Source organism: Alnus glutinosa, chromosome 2 (genome assembly GCF_958979055.1).
Source record: "Alnus glutinosa chromosome 2, dhAlnGlut1.1, whole genome shotgun sequence".
NCBI lineage: Eukaryota > Viridiplantae > Streptophyta > Magnoliopsida > Fagales > Betulaceae > Alnus > Alnus glutinosa.
In genome coordinates, this window is record NC_084887.1 from 19,642,642 (window position 1) to 19,664,961 (window position 22,320).

The window sequence follows — 22,320 nt, forward strand, 5'->3', positions numbered from 1 at the left end:
GTGGACATACGTATTGAACAAAATCTAAAATCACTTGTGTAGGTATCATCGTTTGGAATGACTCTTAGCCTCCTTGTTGCAATTGTTTTTTATCGGGTATGGCATTTGCCTATCATGTGTGAATTGAGTCTTAGTGCTTTCTCTTTCATCTTGTCTCATTCACCTTTACCAGGGCGTTTTATCAAAAGATTCTCATTTATATTCCATGTTTGTTATGTATAGTTTGAACTCTTGTTTTAATTGATTTCCAAGTCTGACCAATTTTCCATACAGTTGTTAGTGATGGCATGCTCTCTGGGAAGAGCTACTCCTTGGCTAATAATGTTAGAGGTATTCAATATTACCTGTATTTTAACAACTTCAGGAAGAGATTTTATTTTTTCATGTCTGGTGCATAAGGTCTAAAAACAACTTTAAAAACTCACTTCATTGTTGGAATCATACCACCTACTCAACATGGAACTCAAAATTATTGTTTTCCATATGGATATTGTTTTCTTTAGTGGTAAAGAAACCTGGAAAGTGAAGGGGACAGTGAACCTTAGGGATCATATTGGGACAGAATCTTAAATGCTCCTTGTGAAGGACTAAATTTAGCTTAATCTTGTTTAAGAATATTTTGTATATGTTGGCAATCGGATACTTAACCATTGGTGTGAGTTTGATAGAGATTTTATGTTTGTTGATCATTAACTACTAAATTATGGGTATGAGTTTTGGCATGGGGTTAAATTGGTAGTTGGGTTTTGCTTTAAGCCATGAGATCACAAAACTATCACTAGTTAGGCATTGGGTGAAGTACAGATTTTCATCTCTTAGTGTGACCGACAGACTGTTTATTTTTTAAATAGTCTCAATGCTCTTTATGTTCGGAGAGTTATGTTGCATGATATAGCATTCAGCTATGTTAGAATATAAGTTGTTTTCTTTTATATGATTTTTTTCCTTCATGATGTTGATGCAGGATAAAGCCTCATATTTAGTGGAACATGCAAGTTCTTCACTAGCAACGTGCAAGTTCTCCAATGATGTGATTTAAACAAGATCAAGAAGCCAAAAGATATAACTGGGACAAACAATTTTTTTGATTGGTTTAGTTGGATGTTGGTGGGAGAGGATTTTTTTATAGTGCTAATAGTTTTGACATTTTAGAGTAATGCTGATAGCTTGATATTTATTATAGAATGTTGCCTTATTTCAAGCTTATGGGCTTTTGGTATATTTTTTTGTTCACTTTTAGTCTATAGTCGAATGTGCATTGTATACATTGTTCACTTTTATGCAACTTCAAATCAGTGCACAGAGGTATGCACTAATTTAAAAGGTTTTAATAGTGTGCATATTTTCTTTACATTTGAACACAAATGTAGGGCACTAAACATCCAATTCCCATTACAAAACAAATGAACTCCATTCCTTGAGTATCAACTTTCAAGTATTATATAACTTCCAATATACAGTTCATTAACACCAAAAAGTTTGCAACAACAAATCAAAATGATGGATGCCCATTTTGTCAGTGCATCAAATAATTGGTTAAATGTTCAACCAATTTGTGCGTTTTAATGTTCTGTATTTGTTGTATCCCATCTAAGAAAAGGGCCCTGATATGCAGGGGATGGTCTGTCGTCCACTTGCCTCCTCTTTTCATTAAATAAGTGTATTTTAATACAAAGAGGAGGTTGGGGGACGGTTAATTGTCCCCCACAAATCATTCACCCTAAGAAAATGCCATTGAAACCTAAAATACAAGTACATGAACTCGAAAGGTAGAACATTTGACAACTTAATAGATAATATTCTTCCCATCCTATCACAATATTCAACATCACAACAAAGTACATGGGATCAACTTATTAGGTAGTTGCAACACCTTGGAAATCTACTAGTTGCAATAACAAAAAGGGACAAGCTACCATTACATATGAAAATCTACATATTTACTTGTCTATACAAAAAATAAAAAAAATAAAAAAAATGCCAAAACAACAAAATACATTGTGACTTTCATTCCTTCCATTCTACTTGTTCCATTTACCCTTCCAATAGCTCATGTGGCCATATATCCTGCAAAACATATTCACTTGTCTATACAACACAAAAAAATGCCAAAACAACAAAATACATTGTAATTTTCATTCCTTCCATTCCACTTGTCCCATTTACCATTCCAATAGTTCACGTGGCCATATATCCTACAAAACATATTCACTTGTCTATACACACAAAAAAATGCCAAAACAACAAAATACATAGTAATTTTCATTCCTTCCATTCCTCTTGTCCAATTTACCCTTCCAATAGCTCACGTGGTTATATATCCTGCAAAATTATGAGCAAGATTTTAGATAATACGAGCCAACTTTTAAATCTCATTAAGATTTTTTTTTTCTTTTTAAATACCTTGGTAGTTGTACTATATTGAGTTCCAAAAACATCACTATGCTGAATATTAGGTGAAATTGGCGAATGAACATTTCCATCATCATCTATGAGCTTCCACTCACATTGGTCCTCATTGTCGTCCGACTCCACATCATTTACAATTTTATTTTCATCTATAACAAAAAAAAAAAAAACAAACATTGTAGAGCCATCGTGAATGATAAAATTTAACAAAACAACATTCAACAAATGTTGCACTAATGAGAGAGGAAGAACCTAACAAACCATTTTGAGGGACAACTTGGGAACACAGATCATCATCAACCGTAATATGTGGAAGCAAATTATCATCATCGTACTCATTCCCCAAGTAAACAAAACCACAAAATGAAACAAAAGTGTATTATGCACAACCAAAATATAGTGAACAAAAGCAGCATCAGAAACGCAAAGCAACTCACTGAATAATAAATAATAAATCCAAGGTAAAATTAGAATACTTTAATCAACCCAAATGAAAAATAAAAAATCATGATAAACAATAAATTCAAGGTAAAATGGCCGATTTGATACACAATTAGATTATACAAAATAGAGTAAAAATCAAACATATCTGATTCATTTAAATACGAATACAAAAATGAACCAAATACAAAATCCAATTCTAGAAATTTAGTGGACGGAAAACAAATACAAAAAATAGCCCAACAAATACAGTTTCAATTTTTTTACTTCTCAATTTATACTAGACAAGCTGCAGTTTAAGTAGCTGATAAAATTCAAGAACAGAAACTTTCCTAAGAAACAAACAGAAAATCTCTGCAGGAAAATTTCGAAAGACCAAAACAAAAAGAACGACTAGGAAACTTCGGAGTAAGAAACTAGGAGCTCTTTCAGCAACACATAGCAAAAAAAAAGGATTAAAAAAAAAAAAAAAAGATCTAAAAGACCAAACAGGGAGATTTACTGGATGGTAGGAGTCGGGGCGTCGACACTGCTTTGTGGTGGCCGGAGCTGAATGGTGGTGGTGGGAGGAGAAAAATTTGGGAGGAGAGAGTGAAAGAGGGAAAATGAAAATGATATGACGCACACACTTTTGTTTTTTTTTTTTGTTTTTTGTTTTTTGTTTTTTGTTTTTTTTGAAATAAAAGGCTGGTTAACCCAAGGGAAAATGCGGAATAACTGCGCACAAAATGCTACTCCGTAGAATGACTCTGAGAGTAGAGGTTGAAGGGACGATAAAATAGCCCCTCACAGAACTTTTTGAAATTTGGGACACAGTTAGTTCAGGGTAGTACCCCACTGAAAATTTTATCGACTGCTTCGCAACAACGAGAAATAGAAGGAAACTGTGTTGAAGTTGGAAAGCGCAGTGAAGGAAGAGTGAAAGAACCCTAAAAGCGGCAAAAGAAAAAGAAAAAATGCCGCTCATTCTGCAGTGTCTGTGTCGTCCTCTCCAGTGCACCCTCTTCTTCTCATCCTCCTCTTCTATTATCTCGCCCAGGAGACTAGGCCGTGTTTGGTCCCGGTCTCTCTCTCATGCCACCGCCCCTTCCTTTTCCAAGGTCCCCTCTCCACCAGGTACTTACTTCCTTCGTTTCACTACTCACCAACCAACACTTGAAAGCACCTCATGTCCTGTTTGCTTACACATCATATTTCATATCATCAACCTCAGTTCCTGCCCCGGAGTAGAGCTTTTTTCGCCTCTTCTTCTTGTTTCTTGTTTTGCTACCAATTTTTCTTTTTTCCTTTGTTTTGCTGTAGATAAAACAACGGAAAAGGAAATGAAAATTGGGTTTTTATTTTTATTTTTATGCAATACGTTATATTTCGTATATATGTAGGAGCAATGAATTGTGGATAATTCAAATTAAAAATAATCGTACATTTACACCTATGACAGGGCTTCAAAATGGCGGTCACACCAAAAGCCAGGGTTGGGTGATGGGCTCCAAGAACATGTTGAAATCAACTTCCTTTTCAATCCCATTAGCCCCTTCTTCGCATGGACGCCTCTGTCACACTCATAGACTCCTCTTCTCTGTCCATTCTTCGAAACCCATCTCTAGAGATCAGCCATTTTCCCTCAAAACTAATGGTTTCTCTTCTATGTCTCATGCCAATGCCCCAAGTCCAGGTATTTCCAGCTTAAGACACCTATGAGAATGTTATTATGGATTATTTACATTGGAGGGTTTGTATACTGTTATTGTTTTGCAAAAATTATTAGTGGATTCATTAAACTTTTTTTTTAGAGTTCATATTGTACCATATTTCCATTTTCGTTTACAAAACTTATTAGAGAATCAATATTGTTCTTAGTATGTGTGAGAGAAAATATGTAGATATATGACTGGTTGTCTATTTTGAAGTTTATTGGGAGGGGCCGGCTAAGAATAGGGTTGATTCGGTAGAGTTGGAGATTCTGAAGAAGAAACTGGAGAATCTTGGCATGGACAGCAATATATGTAAACCGGGGCAATACAACCACTTGCTGTGTCCGATAGTATGCACTTTTACATTTTAGTTTTGCTGCTATAATATTGATTGTTTTAGATGTTCTTTCTGGGAATTGGATTCTTAAGCATTTCAAGGATTTAATGGTCTGGTTAAGCTTATTAAATTTGTCCTTCTATGTTCCAATTTTCTTTCTAGTTTTAACTTTCTGAAGTATACAGAATGAATATGCACTCTGATGCTGTTATATTATCTGAAATCTTGGCAGCCTAGCCGTTGAAAGCCGGTTTCAGAAAAGGAAATGGGTTGAATTATGGCAACAAACTTAGGTGACTATATAGGTAGTGAAGAAAAGGTTCTAGTTTTATCTAATGAAATTTCACTTTGAATAACCATTGTTATTGCTTGAGTAGACTTAAAATTAATTCACCAAGAGAAGAGGAGAAAAAAGAAAACCATTGATATTTCAACCGTACTGCTTTTATTTGATTGAATCTAGTGCTTAGATGAACTATTTTCTTGATTCTGGTGACTTGTGGGAAAACAAATATCTAATGTGAGAGTAAATCAATAAAATTAGAGGAGAATAAATAGTACATCTTCATGTTCACTAGACATGCGATGTATGCGATTTAGTAAATTTGAGGATACATTTTCTGCAAACCAGACACAAATAATCCATCACTAAAGTGGACATGAGCCTATATGTGACATTTCCAAAAGAGTTTACTTTCTATCAAGGCTTTTATGGCTTGGGGGCTGGCTTTGATTGTTGAGTTTCTTTCGTTGCAGTAATATTTAAATGTACATTGCTGTAAGGGATTTGTCTATGGGAGATGAGGTGGGATGGACTATATCTAGGAATAATCATTTTGACTAAAGTGTTATCATATATGGCTTCGAGGGTTCCTAGACATAGAACATCCCTTGAATGAGATTTGGTGTTCTTAAGTTCTTCTAAAGTAGCTTTTCATGCTTGCACTGCTACTCTTTAGAAGATTTTGATTATGAATAATCATTTTTCTTGTTTTTTGGCGTTACATCTATGAAAAAGATGGTGAAACCCTGGATCATCTATTGTTCCACTGCTACTTCAGAGAGGGGGGTGGTGCTCTGCGGAAGCGTGAGGTTCTTATGGGGTTAGTCTCTGGAAGTATATTAGGAAAAATTGGGGAGCTTTTTCCAATTATATTTCCTTTAAAGATGGGGTTGGCCTTCACATTTGTTTCTGGCATGATAATTGGTGCGGTGATAGTGCTCTAAAGTGTTCTTTTCTTGAATTCTTTGCCTTAGCTCGTAACAAGGAGGCTTTGGTTTCGGAGTACATGGATCGCTCCAGTCCACACACCCTTTGGAATCTTAATTTCATGTGAGATGTTCATGATTGGGAAATTGAATCTTTGGATTCTTTTCTCACTCTTTTATACTTTATAAACGCGCGTTCGGGAGCTATGGTTAGCATGGTGTGGACTCTTTTGAGCTGGCATGATTTTGTAGCAAAAAACTACTACACTATGTTAACTTCTCCTAGTAGTGAAGAGCCTGGTTCATTCTCCTGGAAAAGCATTTGGAAGGTGAAGGCCCCTCCGCGCATTGCTTTCTTCTTATGGGCCACAGCTCTGGGTAGAATTCTCACGGTGGTTAATCTTAGAAGGCGGGGGTTTTAGCTAATTAATCGATGTTGCCTTTGTAAGAAGGATGAGGAAACTATTAATCATCTTCTCCTCCATTGTGAGTTTTCTGTGGATATCTGGCACTTGGTGCTTATCAGCTTTGGGGTCTCTTGGGTCACACTTGGTAATGTGCCTCAATTGCTCCATTGTTGGGAATTCCTTGGGCATGGACATCCTAGAGAAGCTATTTGGAAAGTTATTCCAGCCCTCTTAATGTGGAGTATTTGGAGAGAAAGGAATTGTTGGATCTTTGAGGATAGTGAGTCCAATGTGCTACTTCTTAAATCCTCCTTTCTGAGATTTCTCCTGGATTGGGCCCTTGCTCATGTTCCTACATTCTCTTTAGGAAATTTGGTAGATCATATTTGTTTTCTAGATTATAACAACAGCTAGTTCTTGGTGCTCTTGTTTCTCTTGGTTTTTTATTTTTATTTTTTATAAGTAAGATATGTTTTATTAAAAAGCATAAAGCGCCCCTAAGTACACAGGGAGTATACACAGGAACAACCAAAACACCCCACAAAAAGAAACCTGGACAAACCCACAAGACCTAAGCCCTTAAATGCAAAACCCACAAGAAGTACTCAAAGCAACAATAACAGAACCCAAGAAAAACCCCACAAAGACCTAGCCCTTCAACCTGGAACCCACAAGGAGCACTCAAACTACAGCCCTTAAGCCTTTCCTTTCCTTCTTCTAGAGAGCGCCCTTGCATCGCCGAAGTTAATGGAGCTTTCCAGATTCAACAACTCTCTTCTACCTTTAGTCTTATGACGCGTACCCTTTTTAACTCGATGGAAGTCCTCTTTAATGGCATCCAAAATTGAGAAGGACAGATCTTCATCCTCAACACCATCCGATGCCCAATCCGAGGGCATGTCGGGAGCACTCAAACTACAGCACTTAAGCCTTTCCTTTCCTTCTTCCTCCCCAACCAAATCCTCAACTCCTTGATCCCACACAACAATCTCCCCAAACAGGCCAAAACCTACAAGCCACTTCTGAGATTGGATCAAGCCATCCGACCTGAAATTCACCTCCTTTTCAGCGATAGGAGAAGCGCAACCCTCAAATGGGAGGGAACACTCGGGAGAAGGAAGCCTCGCCGAAGAAAGCTAGACGGAGGAGACTTGCCCACTCCCCCACCTAGCTTCGGCGAAGACTGGACCACGGTCCCGCCCAAGGCCTGAGAAGAAGCACCAAAAAACTGCGTCACCGGGGCATTGGGAGCTAACGTAGCCTCGCCAATCAGAGAAGTATCCATTTGAGCAGTTATAGCCGTCGATCTCCGATGATACCTCATAACTGATTTGGATTAAGACAGGTAGATGGGAGCCCCATTCTCCGACATAATTAGAAGAGAAAAGTGGAGCCTTTCTCCCAACGCAGTCGCCCCCAAAGAAGAGATTCCGAAATCTGACCCAACTACAGACGCGGGAGCAGGAGAAAACCCCTTAGAAAATCCCTAAGAATCCAAGTCTGAGCACCCAAGGGGAGCACTCACTTCGAAAGAAGAAGCAATCACAGAGGACCCACAAAACGCTGTACAAGGGGAAGAGGGTGAGATCATCGGCAGCAATACACCTGGAGACGCAGAGGCAGACTCTGGAATAGAAGAACCCGGCCTAGAAAGGTTTGCAAATCCTTTGGAAACAGAGAGATTGGCATCCATCAAGTAGGAACCGGCACCTTCAGGAGGAATGGAAAGCTCAGAACTACAGAACGCTGAACCTGAAGTCGTAGAACCCGAAACCACAGAATCATCTGATCCAAATGCTTTCACAGGATATTCCGGCCCAAAATATGTCGGAACAGGTCTAGGGGAAGGACCATCGGTAGCCACTGGCGACGACATACCAGGAATCACACAAGTACCCAAGAGCCTCCCATCACCCACTGCAAAACCCGATGAAGACACCAAGCTCGAAACCACAACAGCGTCAGAACCCACCAAAACATCCTTCTTGGACAAGGGCTTGGAACCCAATCTACTAGACCCTACTCGAAATCGGGCCCTTCTAAAAACCACCTTAACCCTCTTGAGCACCCGGCCCGCTGCTAAGCAGCCCGCCTTGCGCTTAAGCCCAAGACACTTGAGGCCCAAAATCGGTGTAATCCTACGAGCCCAAACGATCCACTCCCCAAAGAGATCGAGAAGCTTCCTGATAAGTCGATCCTTCTCCTGCATCGATGGGTCAACATCGCCCTTCGTCAAACTGTACCTAGAGCCATCAGAAACTCGAAGGGTATTACCCAAGGGATCAGACATTTGCTTCTCCAGAGTGGAGCAATCCACCGCCTGCTGAATCACTACCATCTCCCTACCCGGTGGCTGAATCTTCTCCAACTTGCACCATTTTGCCACCGGCCTTGCGACTACAATCTTTGCTTCGCCCTGTGAACCAGAATTCTGACCCAAAGGCTGGCAATCCATGACAAAAGTAGTTGCTGCCGAGTGCACCACCTCCCCGAGCGACGGAAGTCCTGCTTCCTTTCCCAGCTTATTTCTTGTCGGAGGACCACCAGAACACGGAGACCCATCTGTGGCTCCAAGTAAGGCCAGAGCTTTGCTCAGCTCCCTAGAAACACGGCTCCAACCCCGCCCATCTTGACCTTCAGGAAACAGAATCAGCCCTCTCTGGCCTCCCATGGCATAAACTGCTACTTCCAAGAACCGACCGACCTATTCTCACCTCTCCAAGTGATGGTCGCCTTAGACCCTTCCCTAAAAGATTTGACGAACTCCTCGATCCTAGGATTACCTAGCACCTCTTCCACCAGCGACAATAGGCAAGTAGTGCGTCTTGTCCCCAAAACAGCAAACCCTGAGAACCCTTTCCTCTTTTCCTCCACTTGAAGCTTTGCTAACCCTTTCACGACCGAAAAACGGAGGGATTTAGCCTCCACAATGGTCGCGAGGAAATCTAGTATAGTAATAAGCTCGAGCTTAGCTCGTATTCAAACAAAATTAAACAAACCAATCATGAACTTTTAATACTCAGCTTAGCTCAGGTTAGTTACTGCCAAGGCAAGGATACTCCTATGAAGAGTAATACGCAGAAATGACCTCAAGCTATTTTTTTTTTTTGATGAATAATAATAACTTTTTTTTTTTTTGATAAGTAAGTAGAGAATTTTATAAAAAGCGTAAAGATGCCCCTAAGTATACAGGAAGTATACAAAATGACACCAAAATAGGAAAGAGAGGGGAAGGGGAAAAATACCCGAAAAACCCAAACAGAAGGAAACCCAGAAAACCCCTACAAAACCAGCCCACAAAACCCCGAGACTAATACATCACATTAGGCCGCTTAGCCTTGCCCCTACTAGAACCAAAACCTCTAGCATCATAATTAATCGAGCACTCTAAATTCTTCACTTCACGACTCCCTTTAAACTTAGAAGAGGAAACTGAAGCCTCTAGACGATGCTCCGCATCAATTAGAGTCATGAAGTCTACAAAGCCCTTCACATTCCCCTCGTACATGAAGAAAGAGGAAAATCCTCGTACATGAAGAGTATACAAGAAAACAAGAGCACCAAAGAGGAGGCTGAATCTGGAATTTTTTTAATATTTTGTAATTTGTGTCAACTATTAGTTACTTAATTATTGTTGAGATTATATCCTTTGAGTGAATTGGATATACTTATTTTGAACTAAACTATTATTATGGAATGTGAGAGGGTTGAATGAGGCGAATAAACGTATGAGGGTGAGAAACTTACTTAGAGAGTGGACGGTTGACATTGTTTGTTTCCAAGAAACTAAGCTTGAAGTCATGTCTCGTAGTGTTGTGCGTAGTTTGTGGGGTTGCCATCATGTAGATTGGTATTGTTTGGATTCTAGAGGGATCTCTGGTTTTTTTTTTTTTGATGAATAATAAAATTTTTTATTGAAGAAAGAGGAAAATCCTTGTATACGAAGAGTATACAAGAAAGTAAGAGCACCAAAGAACTAGAAGAGAGGGGCCTCTGGTTTTGTTTTGATTATGTGGGATAGGAGGGTGGCAGAGAAAATCGACGAGTATGTGGGGGGTTTGCTCCTTGGTTGTCGCTTTTAGAAATGTTGAGGATCATTTCACTTGGGCTTTTGCGGGCGTCTATGGCTCTAATTCCGATATGGATATAAGGCTTCTTTGGTGTAAGTTGGCTGGTTTACTCAGTTGGTGGAATTTGCCTAAGTGCATTGGGGGCAATTTTAACGTTATTAGATTCTCTAGTGAGAGATCGGGCGAAGCTCGTTTATGCTCAGCTATGGTAGAGTTTTTTGATTTCATTTTTTAGCAGGGCTTGATGGATCTCCCTCTTGTAGGCGGTACTTCTACTTGGTCAAATAATTCCTCATGGTCTAGAATTGATAGATTCCTGGTCTCTTCAGAGTAGGAAGCCCATTTTCCTGGCGTGTCATAGAGGAGGCTTCCTAGACTTTGTTTGGATCATTTCCCGATCCTCCTTGACTGTGGTGACTTTCATGGGGGTAGTAGGCCCTTAAGATTTGAAAATATGTGGCTAAAGTCTGAGGGTTTTGTGGACAGGGTGAAATGGCCGTGGGACTTTTATCTTTTTCAAGGCTCTCCTAGCTTCATTTTAGCTAGCAAAGAGAAGGCTTTGAAAGTTGACCTAAAGAGATGGAATGAGAGGTTTTTGGCAATGTAGAAAGGAAGAAGATTCTTCTAGAAGAGCTAAATGTTTTTGATGTCCTCGAAGAAGAAAGGGCCTTAGGGGTTGAGGAGTAAATGAAGAAGACATAAATTGTTAAGTGAGTTAGAAAGATCTATTCCCATGGAGGAGGTGAGTTGGAGGCAGAAATCTAGGGTCTTGTAGAGCAGGGACAGTGATAGGTGCACAAAGTTTTTTCACATAATGGTTAACTCCAACAAAAGAAGGAACACCATTGACTCTTTGTTGATTGATGTCATAATTTCTACTAACCAATCAGAGATCAACAAGCACATTGTCCAGTTTTATAAGAAGTTTACCAAGTAGTCCAGTTGGAGACCTATGGTGGATGGTCTTTCCTTTGATTCTATTGATGAGGCTGATGCTAGTTGGTTGGAAAGGGAGTTTGAGGAAAGGGAGGTGTGGGGCGTTGTGAAAGCAATGAATGGTGACAAGGTGTCGGGCCTTGATGGTTACTCTATGGCTTTCTTCCAAGCTTGTTGGGTTGTTTTGAAAGAGGAGATCATGAAGGTTTTTTGTGAGTTCCATGCTAGTGGTAAGTTTGAGAGAAGCCTTAATCCTACGTTCCTCGCCCTAATTTTGAAGAGTCCTGGGGCTGTCGGGCCCAAAGATTTCCCGCTCGATCAGTTTGGTTGGTAGCATTTACAAGAATATTGCTAAGATTCTAGCGAATAGGCTTAAGACGGTGTTGGAGAAGATCATCTCTAAGTCACAAAATGCATTCATCCGAGGTAGGTAGATTCTAGATCCTATTCCTATTGCTAATGAATGGCTTGATTGCAGAATGAGATTTGGAGAAACGGGGGTTATTTGTAAATTGGACTTAAAAGACGCTTATGATCATGTTAGTTAGGGTTTTTTGTTGTACGTGCTGAGAAGATGCGGGTTTGGGGGAAGGGGAAAGTGATTCTCATGGATAGCTCATTGTATTTCATTAGTGCGTTTCTTGATTTTGGTGAACGGCTCTCGCATAGGCTTCTTTGGTAGCTCTCGTGGCTTGAGGCAAGGGGACCTTTTGTCTCCTATGCTATTTGGGGGGAAGGGGAAAGTGATTCTCATGGATAGCTCATTGTATTTCATTAGTGCGTTTCTTGATTTTGGTGAACGGCTCTCGCATAGGCTTCTTTGGTAGCTCTCGTGGCTTGAGGCAAGGGGACCTTTTGTCTCCTATGCTATTTGTCATAGTGATGGAGGCGTTGGGTAGGATATTTTGGCTACTGAGAGTGGAGGATTGTTGTCTGGTTTCTCTATGGGGACATGGGTTGATATTTCTCATCTTTTGTTTGCTGATGATACCTTGCTTTTTAGTGGGGCCGACCTAAATCATCTTCACAATTTACGTAGCTTATTCTTATGTTTTGAAGCTGTGTCAGGTTTGAAGACGAACTTAGCCAAGTTGGAATTGGTTCCAGTGGGAAATGTTCATAATGTGCTTGGGCTGTCTAGGATTCTGAGTTGTTGGGTTGCGCCCCTGCCCTTGAAAGTCTTTTGTTGGGGGCATCCTATAAGGCCAAGTATATACGGGATGGTGTTATTGAGAAGATAAAACATCAGTTGGCTAGTTGGAAAATGTTGTATTTGTCTAAGGGTGGTAGGATTACCCTTACCAAGAGCACCCTATCCAACTTACCTATGTACTTCATGTCCTTCTTTCCTCTCCCTACGAGTGTTGTAAATCGTATTGAGAAGTTCCAACGTGATTTCTTATAGGGTGAGCTAGGTGAAGAGTTCAAATATCATCTGGTGAGTTGGCTCAAAGTGTGCATGCCGATCTTTGATGGAGGGTTGGGGATTAGGAACTTGATGAGGTTCAATCATGCTCTTTTAGGTAAATGACTTTGGCGTTATGGGCTTGAGAGAGAGGCTTGGTGGAGGGTGGCGGTGGATTCTAAATGTGGAAGTTCTTCGGGACGATGGTGTTCTAGTGAGGCTGTTGGGGCGTATGGAGTGGGTTTCTGGAAGAATATTATGTGGGGTTAGGAGAAGTTTTGTAGTCACACCAAATTTGAGGTGGGAGATTACTACGGTTAGATTTTGTCATGATTGTTGGTGTGGGGATATGGCCCTTAAGGAGGCATTTCTAGTTTTATGTAGTATTGCTTGCGCAAAGTATGCTCTTATTGCAGCTTATGTGGAATTTTTTGGAGGTGCTATTTAGTGGAACGTGAGCTTTGCTAGAGCGGCTCAAGATTGGGAGGTGGATGCCTTTGCCTCATTCTTCAGAATGTTGTATTTAGTAAGAATGAGAAAGGAAAAGGAAGACAAGTTGCGGCGGGTCCCTTCCAAAAGAGAGTTGCTTGGTGTTAAATCCTTCTACAAGGTTATCGGTTGTCATGATGGTTTCGGAAGACTGTTTGGAGGACTAAGGTTCCGTTGATGGTGACCATTTTTTGTGTGGTCGGGGGCTCTAGAAAGATTCTTACCATGGACAATCTTCGGAAGCGGCGCGTCATTGTGGTTGATAATGTTGTATGTGCAAAAAGAATGAGGAGTTTGTGGACCATCTTCTTCTTTATTGTGAGGTTGCTTGTGCCATTTGGAATGTTTTATTGAATCGATTTGGGTTGTCTTGGGTTATGCCTAGACAAATAGTTGATTTGTATGCTTGTTGGTGGACTGCTGGTAGCATTCGAAGAGCAACTGTGTGGAAGATAGTGCCTTTGTGCCGTTTTTGGTGACTATGGAGGGAAATAAATGATAGGAGTTTTGAGGACCACGATAGGACTTTGGAAGAGATTAAGTCTTTATTTTTTCACACTTCGTATTTTTAAACAGCTGCTTATGTTTCTCCTTTGGTAATTAGTTATCATGATTTTCTTGTTTTTTTTGCTCCCGGCTAGCTAGGTGGCTTCTCTTCTATACTTCCTGTGTACATGAGGGTGCCATACGTTTTTAATGATATCTCAATTACTTATATAAAAAAAGAATTATAAAAATTAAATTTACTTTGTGTTTATAACAAATCATAAATATATATATATATATATATATATATATATATATATATATATATATATATATATATATATATATATATATATTTGTTTTTATTACAAAATGAATTATTTATATCACATCTTACAACCTTATTTACATATTTAGGCAATCTAATCTCGAATCTAAGTCTATTTTATAGTGTGTGTATATATAGATATATATTACTAGGAGATTTAGTCTTTATTTTTCAACATATTGTATCTTTGGGCAACTGCTTTTGTTTCTCCTTTGGCGATTAGTTATCATGATTTTCTTATTCTTTTTTCCCCTATTAGCTAGGTGTTTTGTTTTTTACTTCTTGTGTACCTGGGGCGCCTTACGCTTTTAATAATATTTCGATTACTTATAAAAAAAAAAAAATAGTGTACATATATATTCACATGTGCATGCATGCGGACTCACACACACATGAACATATATCAAGACTTAAGTTTAAAAGGATTCCCGCTTGATCTATCCCATTAGGATAAGACTTTAATCTTTTTGAACACTTAAAGTTTTCTTATTATAAAGTTAAAAATTATAGTAAAAAAAATAATACATATAAAATATACGAGTTTGTACGAGCCAAGAGGAGTTTACACTAGTTTTGTTCATTTATTATAAGAGCTACACTTTTGTTTATGCTTGGTTCAGTTAATAAAAATAAACTGAAATCAAGTTGATACACTAATCAATTTTGCAGCTCTATCCTTGCCTATCCTGAAATCAATTTATGAGGTATTATATTTTAGTGTGAAAGATTTGCAGAAGGAATCATCTAAGCTTGGGGAAGGTGCCCCTTCAATTGTAAAACTATTATGAAAGAAATTTAAGCTGGTTTTGGGAAATATTTGAACATTTGTAAAATCTTCTTATGTAGCAGAGACTTTTGGCCTTGGAGTGCATTTTTCTATCACAATTTTGTTTCAATCCTAACTTAGATATGCCTTTGGGAATGCCTTTTTTTTTTGAGTGAGAACAGTTTTTGTTTGTAGTACTAAATTTGAATGTATTTGTTGTTTAACTTTGTTATGTTAGTGCAAAGGTGGGGATTCAGAGGAAAAGACCTTATCTCTTTTTGTTGCAGAAGATGGGTATGCTTCTTGTACTTTTTCTATCTTATTAATTTTTCGTATTTGATTCTTAGCCAATTGCTACTATTTTTTATGCTGCGCATTTCTGAGTGTTAGGGGCTCTGCTTTATGGGTGTGTTTCCGTGCTAAATGTGGATGGAAAGGCAGTACGACAGTAAGATAGTTTTCTCATCTGTGTTATTCATATCTATTCCTAGTTGTGCCCTCTGAAAATAACTAAACGCGAGAGTCACTGGCTCGTGTTGTCCCTTTGGTTGCAGGCCTTTGCAGATGGCAGGTCGTTATCTGGATTGAACAAAATAACCAAAGTTAAGAATATAAGAGAAATCACGGTGGAGAATCTGAAATTAGAACCACTTCGTGACGAGGTTGTTTAAGTTTCAAGTTTTTGTACCTCTTTCTTGTGTGAAATTGTTGTTGATTTAGAATGTGTGAGTGGTTCCTATCATAGCTGTTATTTGTCCCTAATAGTTTGCTTACCTATTTTTCTGTACAATAATACATTCGTTCATTGGTAAACACATAATGGCAGTGGTTTCCTACTAAGGTACATTTGTCATTTTATTGCTGATTACATGGAAAATTTTAGTTTGTTGAATTATTTTTCCTGTTAAGCAATGTGCAATTACCAGATGATTCTTTTGACTGCTGCATTTTACATATGCACATTAGCACCATGCTTCTGAACTCAAATAGTAGGCTTGTTGACTTCATTGAGTTGTAAATGTGTAGATATACGTTATTCATTGCATTAATGGGATCTCTTAGAAACAATCATTATGGGACAATGTCCAAGGATGCAAGATTTTGTTTAAGCACTGCACATTGAAAAGAAAAAAAAGAAAAATTGATTAGGCATTTAATTGTTGTGGTTGTAGAGGAGAATTGAATGTTTAGGCACTGGGCAATGTACTGTCTGTATTTCTTCTTCAAAACATTATGTGGCCAGTTTCTGATATGGCAGTGTGTATATATTACTTGGTTTTCTTTATAGATGAATATGACTAATACTATTGATATGCTGACATTTGCTCTTAAAGAACCTACTCAGTTAAATTGTTAAAGAGGGTCTCATGCTTCTTCCAACAAAATGTTTGGGTGGTTATGGATTAATAACAATTAAGAGTTCACAATCAGGGAATTCTTGTGGATGATTTAAGCTATGCTTAACAGTACCTTTTTCTTTGAAACCTTGTATGACTAACTTGTCTGACGGCATTGTTGAATGAGTATGTACCCAATTGCTCTTTATGGAAGTCTTTGTAGTAACCACGTTCTTAGACCGTTTTTCTTTGGTCGATGCATGTACAATAGCTATATATGGCATAAAAGAAATTTGTAATATATTACCTATCTATAAGAATAATTTTTTATTGGGATTTTGTTATTCTGCTTATCTTTCAATTTTTGTACTATGGAATACTGAAGAGAAGGCGAGGCCCCGGACGAGGGTTCAATATATACATGTAACTAGTTTTTCCATTTCACTTACTACTTTGGTTTGTTGTTTTCCATTTAGCTAGTCCTAGCATGTTTAGTTCGAGGAAATATCCCTAGTTCTTTATCCTGAAATGCTTGTTATTTTCTTTATATTCAATGATTAATATCTAATTGATGAATTAAGTAGTAAAAGTTGATTGCCAAATATCTATCATGTTTGCTTTTATTTTATGCTTACTGCATGTTACAAGGCTATGAATGTATGCAATGCAAGCAATGTAAAATCAAAGCCTTTCTCTCCTATATGACGAAAAGTCTTCTTTATGCGTTAGATATGCTTGTTTTTCTTTCAAGTTCTAGTATAGATTTTACTAGGTTGTGATGATCTCACCTGCTACCTTCTCAGTAGATTTATTCTGTTTGCCTTACTCAATGTACTGAATATAATCTTATTTGTCTTATTTCAGCTAGTTGCTTATTTCTCTGAGAGATTAATATCAAGGGAAACACTGGAGAAAAATCGTGTTATGCAGAAGAGATCTGGTGATCAGGTCCACGTCACTACTGAATTGAAAGGAAACCCGATACCTGTTTATCATATTGTTGACCTTAGTTGTGTCTAGATTAGAACAGGATATTTATGTGCACATTATAATGATTTAGATGGTGTGGGTTGTTTTGATCATCTGTCTGGTTTCATTTCTTAGAATCCAACTCCCCAGTAGCATATATTTGTTAGTTTTCTGAACAATGAGTAATTAGAATTGATACTTACGGTGAAGAAAATTAAAGAGGGGAAAAAAGAAAATAAGTTCATCTGTTGATTTCAAAGAAAATGGCACTTTGATTCTTGTCCATTGTGAAGAAAGAAAAGAGTGTAGTTTTTATCATGTGAAACTGAAAGCATGAAACTCAGTTCTATATGGTAAACTCTGGACAAGATTATTTCTGTTCACATGGCAAATATACAATTCTGGTTGTTTTAGTCTAAATGTGACAACAATTGTCTTTTCTGATTGCTTTTGAAATGTTATTGGCAGATAGCAATTGCATTTACTTATTGGCGAAATAACATGCTTGTTAATTGCAAGTATCGGGACGTCAAGAAGAATTTTTGGCAGGTTTGAGCAATAATTGTTACTCTAGCTGTCTAAATCAATAATAACATGGAATGTTTTATCAGCTTAGTGTAAAAAAAGCATGCTTAATGTTATAACATGTATTTTGGGAAGATATCATATAATCAACTTGGCAGATTTTTATTTGAAGGCCTAGTTCCTTTTTTTTTTTCACTACCTTAGGTTATTCCACTTTTGCAATTCACAGCCTATCCCATTTTCTGTCAAATAGATAATGGAAAACATATGAGATTACAATTGTACCGTTTAGATGAGAAAACTAAAAACAAGAAAAAGGATAAAAAGAAAAAGAAAAAGAAAACTCTCTATAGCTGGGTTGGCATTACCCGTCGGCCACCACGGAGGTTGGACTTCCTTCCTGGTCCTCTATGGCCATGAAGGTACCTCCATGGTCCTCCATGGCCCTTTACGGCCATGGTCCAACTCCATGGCTACCATGGAGGTGAAGGTTGGACGTCCTGGCTCTCAACGGCCACATAGGTTGACCTCCATGGCTGCTCTCCACGGCCATGGAGGTGGAACCTCAATGTTAGCCACCATGGCTGTGGAGAACAATGGAGGAGGTACAAATCAGCCATGGAGGTTGACAGAATATTGTAATTTCCTGTTGGGAGCATAATTGTAATTTTACACACTTTCTGTTATCAATTTACGGAAAATGGGACGGAGGCCACGTATTAATATGGATAGATTGAGGTAATGAAATAAAAAAAAAAAAAATTGCAAAACCGAGGCCTTGAAGTAAAAACTGGCCAAAACACAAGGTGGTTATTTGATATTTGTCCTAGTATTTATTATAAATGTCTTTTAGACTGTTTGGTCAAACGTCCAATAGGTGAAATTCTTTCAAGGAAATCTCATTTGCTCAAAAGTCTGCCTGATTGAATGATGAAAGCTTCTAATTGGTGTGAAATATCTGAGTGGAAGCCATCTGTTGACTATGGTAGTCTAATCAGGAGTCTTTTGTGGAAAAGGGACTCCAGAAATTAATTAAATGTTAATATTTGTTTACTTAGGTCTGTGAACTTTTTTATATTTCCCCTTACCCATGTATTAAACATGGACTTGAGATTCTAATGTTTTTTATATTTCCCCTTACCCATGTATTTTTTTATTTTGATGTTTGAAGTAGAAATGAATTGATTTTCTTATTTTTATGCTTTTATTTCAGGAAACAGATTGTGAAAAAATCTTTTATGGGCTCGATGATATTCAAGGAAAAAGTGAAATCATCATTGTATGTCTTCCATTCTTCTGTCATATTAGGTGAAATCATGATGATATCACCTCATGTTCATTATTTAACTTAATCAGTATAGGTTGAAGGTGAAATGGACAAGCTTGCGATGGAAGAAGCTGGGTTCTGCAATTGTGTGAGTGTCCCAGATGGTGCCCCTCCATCAGTTTCCGGAAAGGAGTTGCCACCTGAAGAAAAGGTTTTTGTCGTCCTTAAAATTCTGAGCTGTCAGTTGGATTAAGATTTTTATGATTGTTAAGTCTAGTCATGTTTCTGTTAAGAAAGTGTATGTGGAGGCACTCAACCAATACCAACTTTGTGATTGACTTTGAAGTGTCCACAAATGTCGGATATACTCCCATGAGGCATATTTCTTTCAACGAGGAAGATTTATTGACTTTGAAGTTGCCCTCGTTGAATGACGAGGAGGATTTATTATCAAAAAATTATCTTACTTAATAGATACAACACATACTCCAACATCTATATATGTTCATTATTTTGTAAATTACTCTGACTTGGACTTATCTCCTATTTTTAGAAATGACATTCTGTGCCCCTAATTTTTTTTGTTAGTATTTTTTTTCTAAATTTCCTCATCATTTAACCAAAGTAGTTAGTAACCATAGTCTGAGGTTAATGTGTACGAGAATATAATTTGAAAAAAAGACTATTTTGTAGTTTGTAATGGCGCATGAGGGATCGTAATGGTGTACCTGTAATATGGATTACAAACTTCAGGGGTTGGAATGTCACTTTGAAAGTAGGAAGCAAGTCTGGTATTCCTCCAAACCTTGAGGGAGGTTGTGTAATTAATCCCTATTATATTTATTTGCAGTACCATAAGCTTCACTTTTGCTGCTTGTGTTCTTTTATGAATGAGAAAATATAGTATAAGCTTCATTCACATGGAGAGATATGTCTCACTTAATTTACATTCGCAAGCAGTCTCTACATATGTGTTTCTGCTGCATTCTTGTCATTGGATAGTTGTAATATCAGCCCATGTTTAAATTTCCATCTGATGCCTTTCTTTGTATTTTGTAAACTAGGACACAAAGTATCAGTATCTGTGGAACTGCAAAGAGTACTTACAGAAGGTTGATTGATATAGGTCTGCTGTTTTTAATTAGAACTTGTAATTTTATAAAGCTTAGTTTTTCATAATTTATTTATATTGATAGGCATCACGCATTATACTCGCCACTGATGGGGATCTACCTGGTCAAGCTTTAGCTGAAGAGCTTGCACGCCGCCTTGGAAGGGAAAGGTTTACATGAATGTCTCCAGATATCTTTTTTATTTTTATTTTTTTATTATTTTTTTATTATTTTTTTATTTTTTTTATTTTTACCATAAATCTGAAACAATCTTTTGAAGGCTTCTTAACAATAACCTTCTGTTGACCGTGTGGTTGCAGATGCTGGCGCGTAACTTGGCCAAAGAAAAATGAAGTAGACCATTTTAAAGATGCGAATGAGGTCAGTTATTAATATATGTGTATATGTATGTAATTATTGATGGAATTCATTTAATATTATATTATATTATATTTTTGAATTTTATCTTTAGCTCATTAGAAGTACCCTTGATGACCAACTAAAGGCCTTCTGCAAATAATTGTAATGCATGAAGCACACAGGCAGGGTAGTGGGAATTTTATATAAAAGATGCATCGATGAAAAATTTAGAGCTTGTTTTGCTGGACTTTTCAAAAAACGTCTTCACTTTTTATACATTGAAAACACTTTTCAAACATAGTTATCCAAACAAGTTTTTAGATGTGATCCCCACATAAAACTCTTTTCAATATATGTTTTCGAAACACAAAATACAAAACACTTTTTAGAAGACAATAAAAAGCACTTTTAGAAAACTTTCCCCCCCATCTTCATATAAGAATTTTTTGAAAACACGTGCTCCGTATTTCAAAAACAAGTGAAAAACACCTTTGACATTGTTTAGTCTTTCATGTATAGTAACAAGTGGAGGCCGCCCCTTCACTGGCAAAGAGGCACCCTTTGAGCCACCTTTCTATCATAGGGGTGGCCCACCCCTTGTGTCAGTGGGGGTGGCTCACACTCCCTTTGTTAGAGGGGGTGGCTGCAAGCAACCCCTCTGTGAGAGGGTGGTTCCACCCCCTCTGCTAGTGGGGGCCATCCCCCTTCACTTTGAATTTTTCCTTTTTGTTATTCTTTTAGAAAAGAGTATAGTTGTAATTTTTTATTTTTTATTTTTATTGAAATTTGTATGGAATTTGTCAAAAAAATAACGGAATCTATACGGAAGTGGATTGTGGTTCCACCCCCTCTACTAGTGGGGGCCACCTCCTTCACTTTGATTTTTTTCTTTTTGTTATTCTTTTAGAAAAGAGTATAGTTTTTTTTTTTTTTTTTTTTTTTTTTTTTTCCTGTATGGGATTTGTCAAAAAAATACAGAATCTATACAGAAGTGGATGGGGACAAACTCAAGGAGTTAAATGATAAAAATAGAAACTCATGGAGCAATTTGATAAAGGCTCAAAATTCAGGTTGTGATTCAGTAATTTTCTATATTTGTTTGCCTTCTTTGTGTTTTGAAAAATTGTTTTCAATATTACATTCAACACTTTTCAGTTTGGGGAAACTACAAATGTTCACCAATCTTTTAATTTGTTTAATGTACCCTACCAATCTAGCACTCTGGTTGTAATGTCCCACTTTTTTTAAATCCTATCAGAGGGGGTATAATAGACATTTCATGCGACCAAAATGACAAAAATACTTTGCATAAGATAAAAATTTAGAAAAAGGCAAAATATTTAGAAAAAAAAAAACAGAAAAACATAAGAAGGCAATAGAAAATTTGTGACTCACTAGCAGGCCGCAGGTTGTGTGAGACCCATTGCTTGGTTGTTGGTTAGCACCAAGCGAATTTTCTTTTATAAATTAAATTAAGGGTATAGTTGTATTTTTATAAATTTCATGGGGGCATAATGGATATTTTACATCACGTGTAGGTCACGTGATGCGGTTGTCGTCTAACTTAACGAAGTTTCCTCATGGGAGGGAGGGGACATTGGGTAGTAGATTGATGGCGGTAAGTGTAGTTTTCCCTTTTTAGTTTTTTTTCTTTGAGAAACACTTTCCAAACATATTTATCCAAACAAGTTTTCAAATATGGACCTGCCATGACACTTCATGTTTAATTTTTAAAAACTCTTTTAGAAAACTTATACAAACACACTCTAATAT

The 22,320-nt window shown here is 37.6% G+C and overlaps 1 protein-coding gene across 1 annotated transcript in view; it reads left to right on the top strand.

The window, feature by feature from the left end:
• The first annotated feature begins 3,627 nt into the window (after positions 1 to 3,627).
• LOC133861553 (twinkle homolog protein, chloroplastic/mitochondrial) overlaps positions 3,628 to 22,320 on the top strand; it is a 30,868-nt gene continuing 12,175 nt past the window's right edge. Inside the window, exons 1-13 of the mRNA XM_062297339.1 lie at positions 3,628 to 3,966; positions 4,292 to 4,525; positions 4,761 to 4,894; positions 15,216 to 15,271; positions 15,368 to 15,425; positions 15,532 to 15,639; positions 17,179 to 17,262; positions 17,752 to 17,832; positions 19,022 to 19,087; positions 19,170 to 19,286; positions 20,140 to 20,187; positions 20,272 to 20,357; positions 20,508 to 20,568. Of these exons, the coding sequence (XP_062153323.1) occupies positions 3,807 to 3,966; positions 4,292 to 4,525; positions 4,761 to 4,894; positions 15,216 to 15,271; positions 15,368 to 15,425; positions 15,532 to 15,639; positions 17,179 to 17,262; positions 17,752 to 17,832; positions 19,022 to 19,087; positions 19,170 to 19,286; positions 20,140 to 20,187; positions 20,272 to 20,357; positions 20,508 to 20,568 (1,293 nt within the window). The 5' untranslated portion in view covers positions 3,628 to 3,806. The remainder of the gene's footprint in view (positions 3,967 to 4,291; positions 4,526 to 4,760; positions 4,895 to 15,215; positions 15,272 to 15,367; positions 15,426 to 15,531; positions 15,640 to 17,178; positions 17,263 to 17,751; positions 17,833 to 19,021; positions 19,088 to 19,169; positions 19,287 to 20,139; positions 20,188 to 20,271; positions 20,358 to 20,507; positions 20,569 to 22,320) is intronic.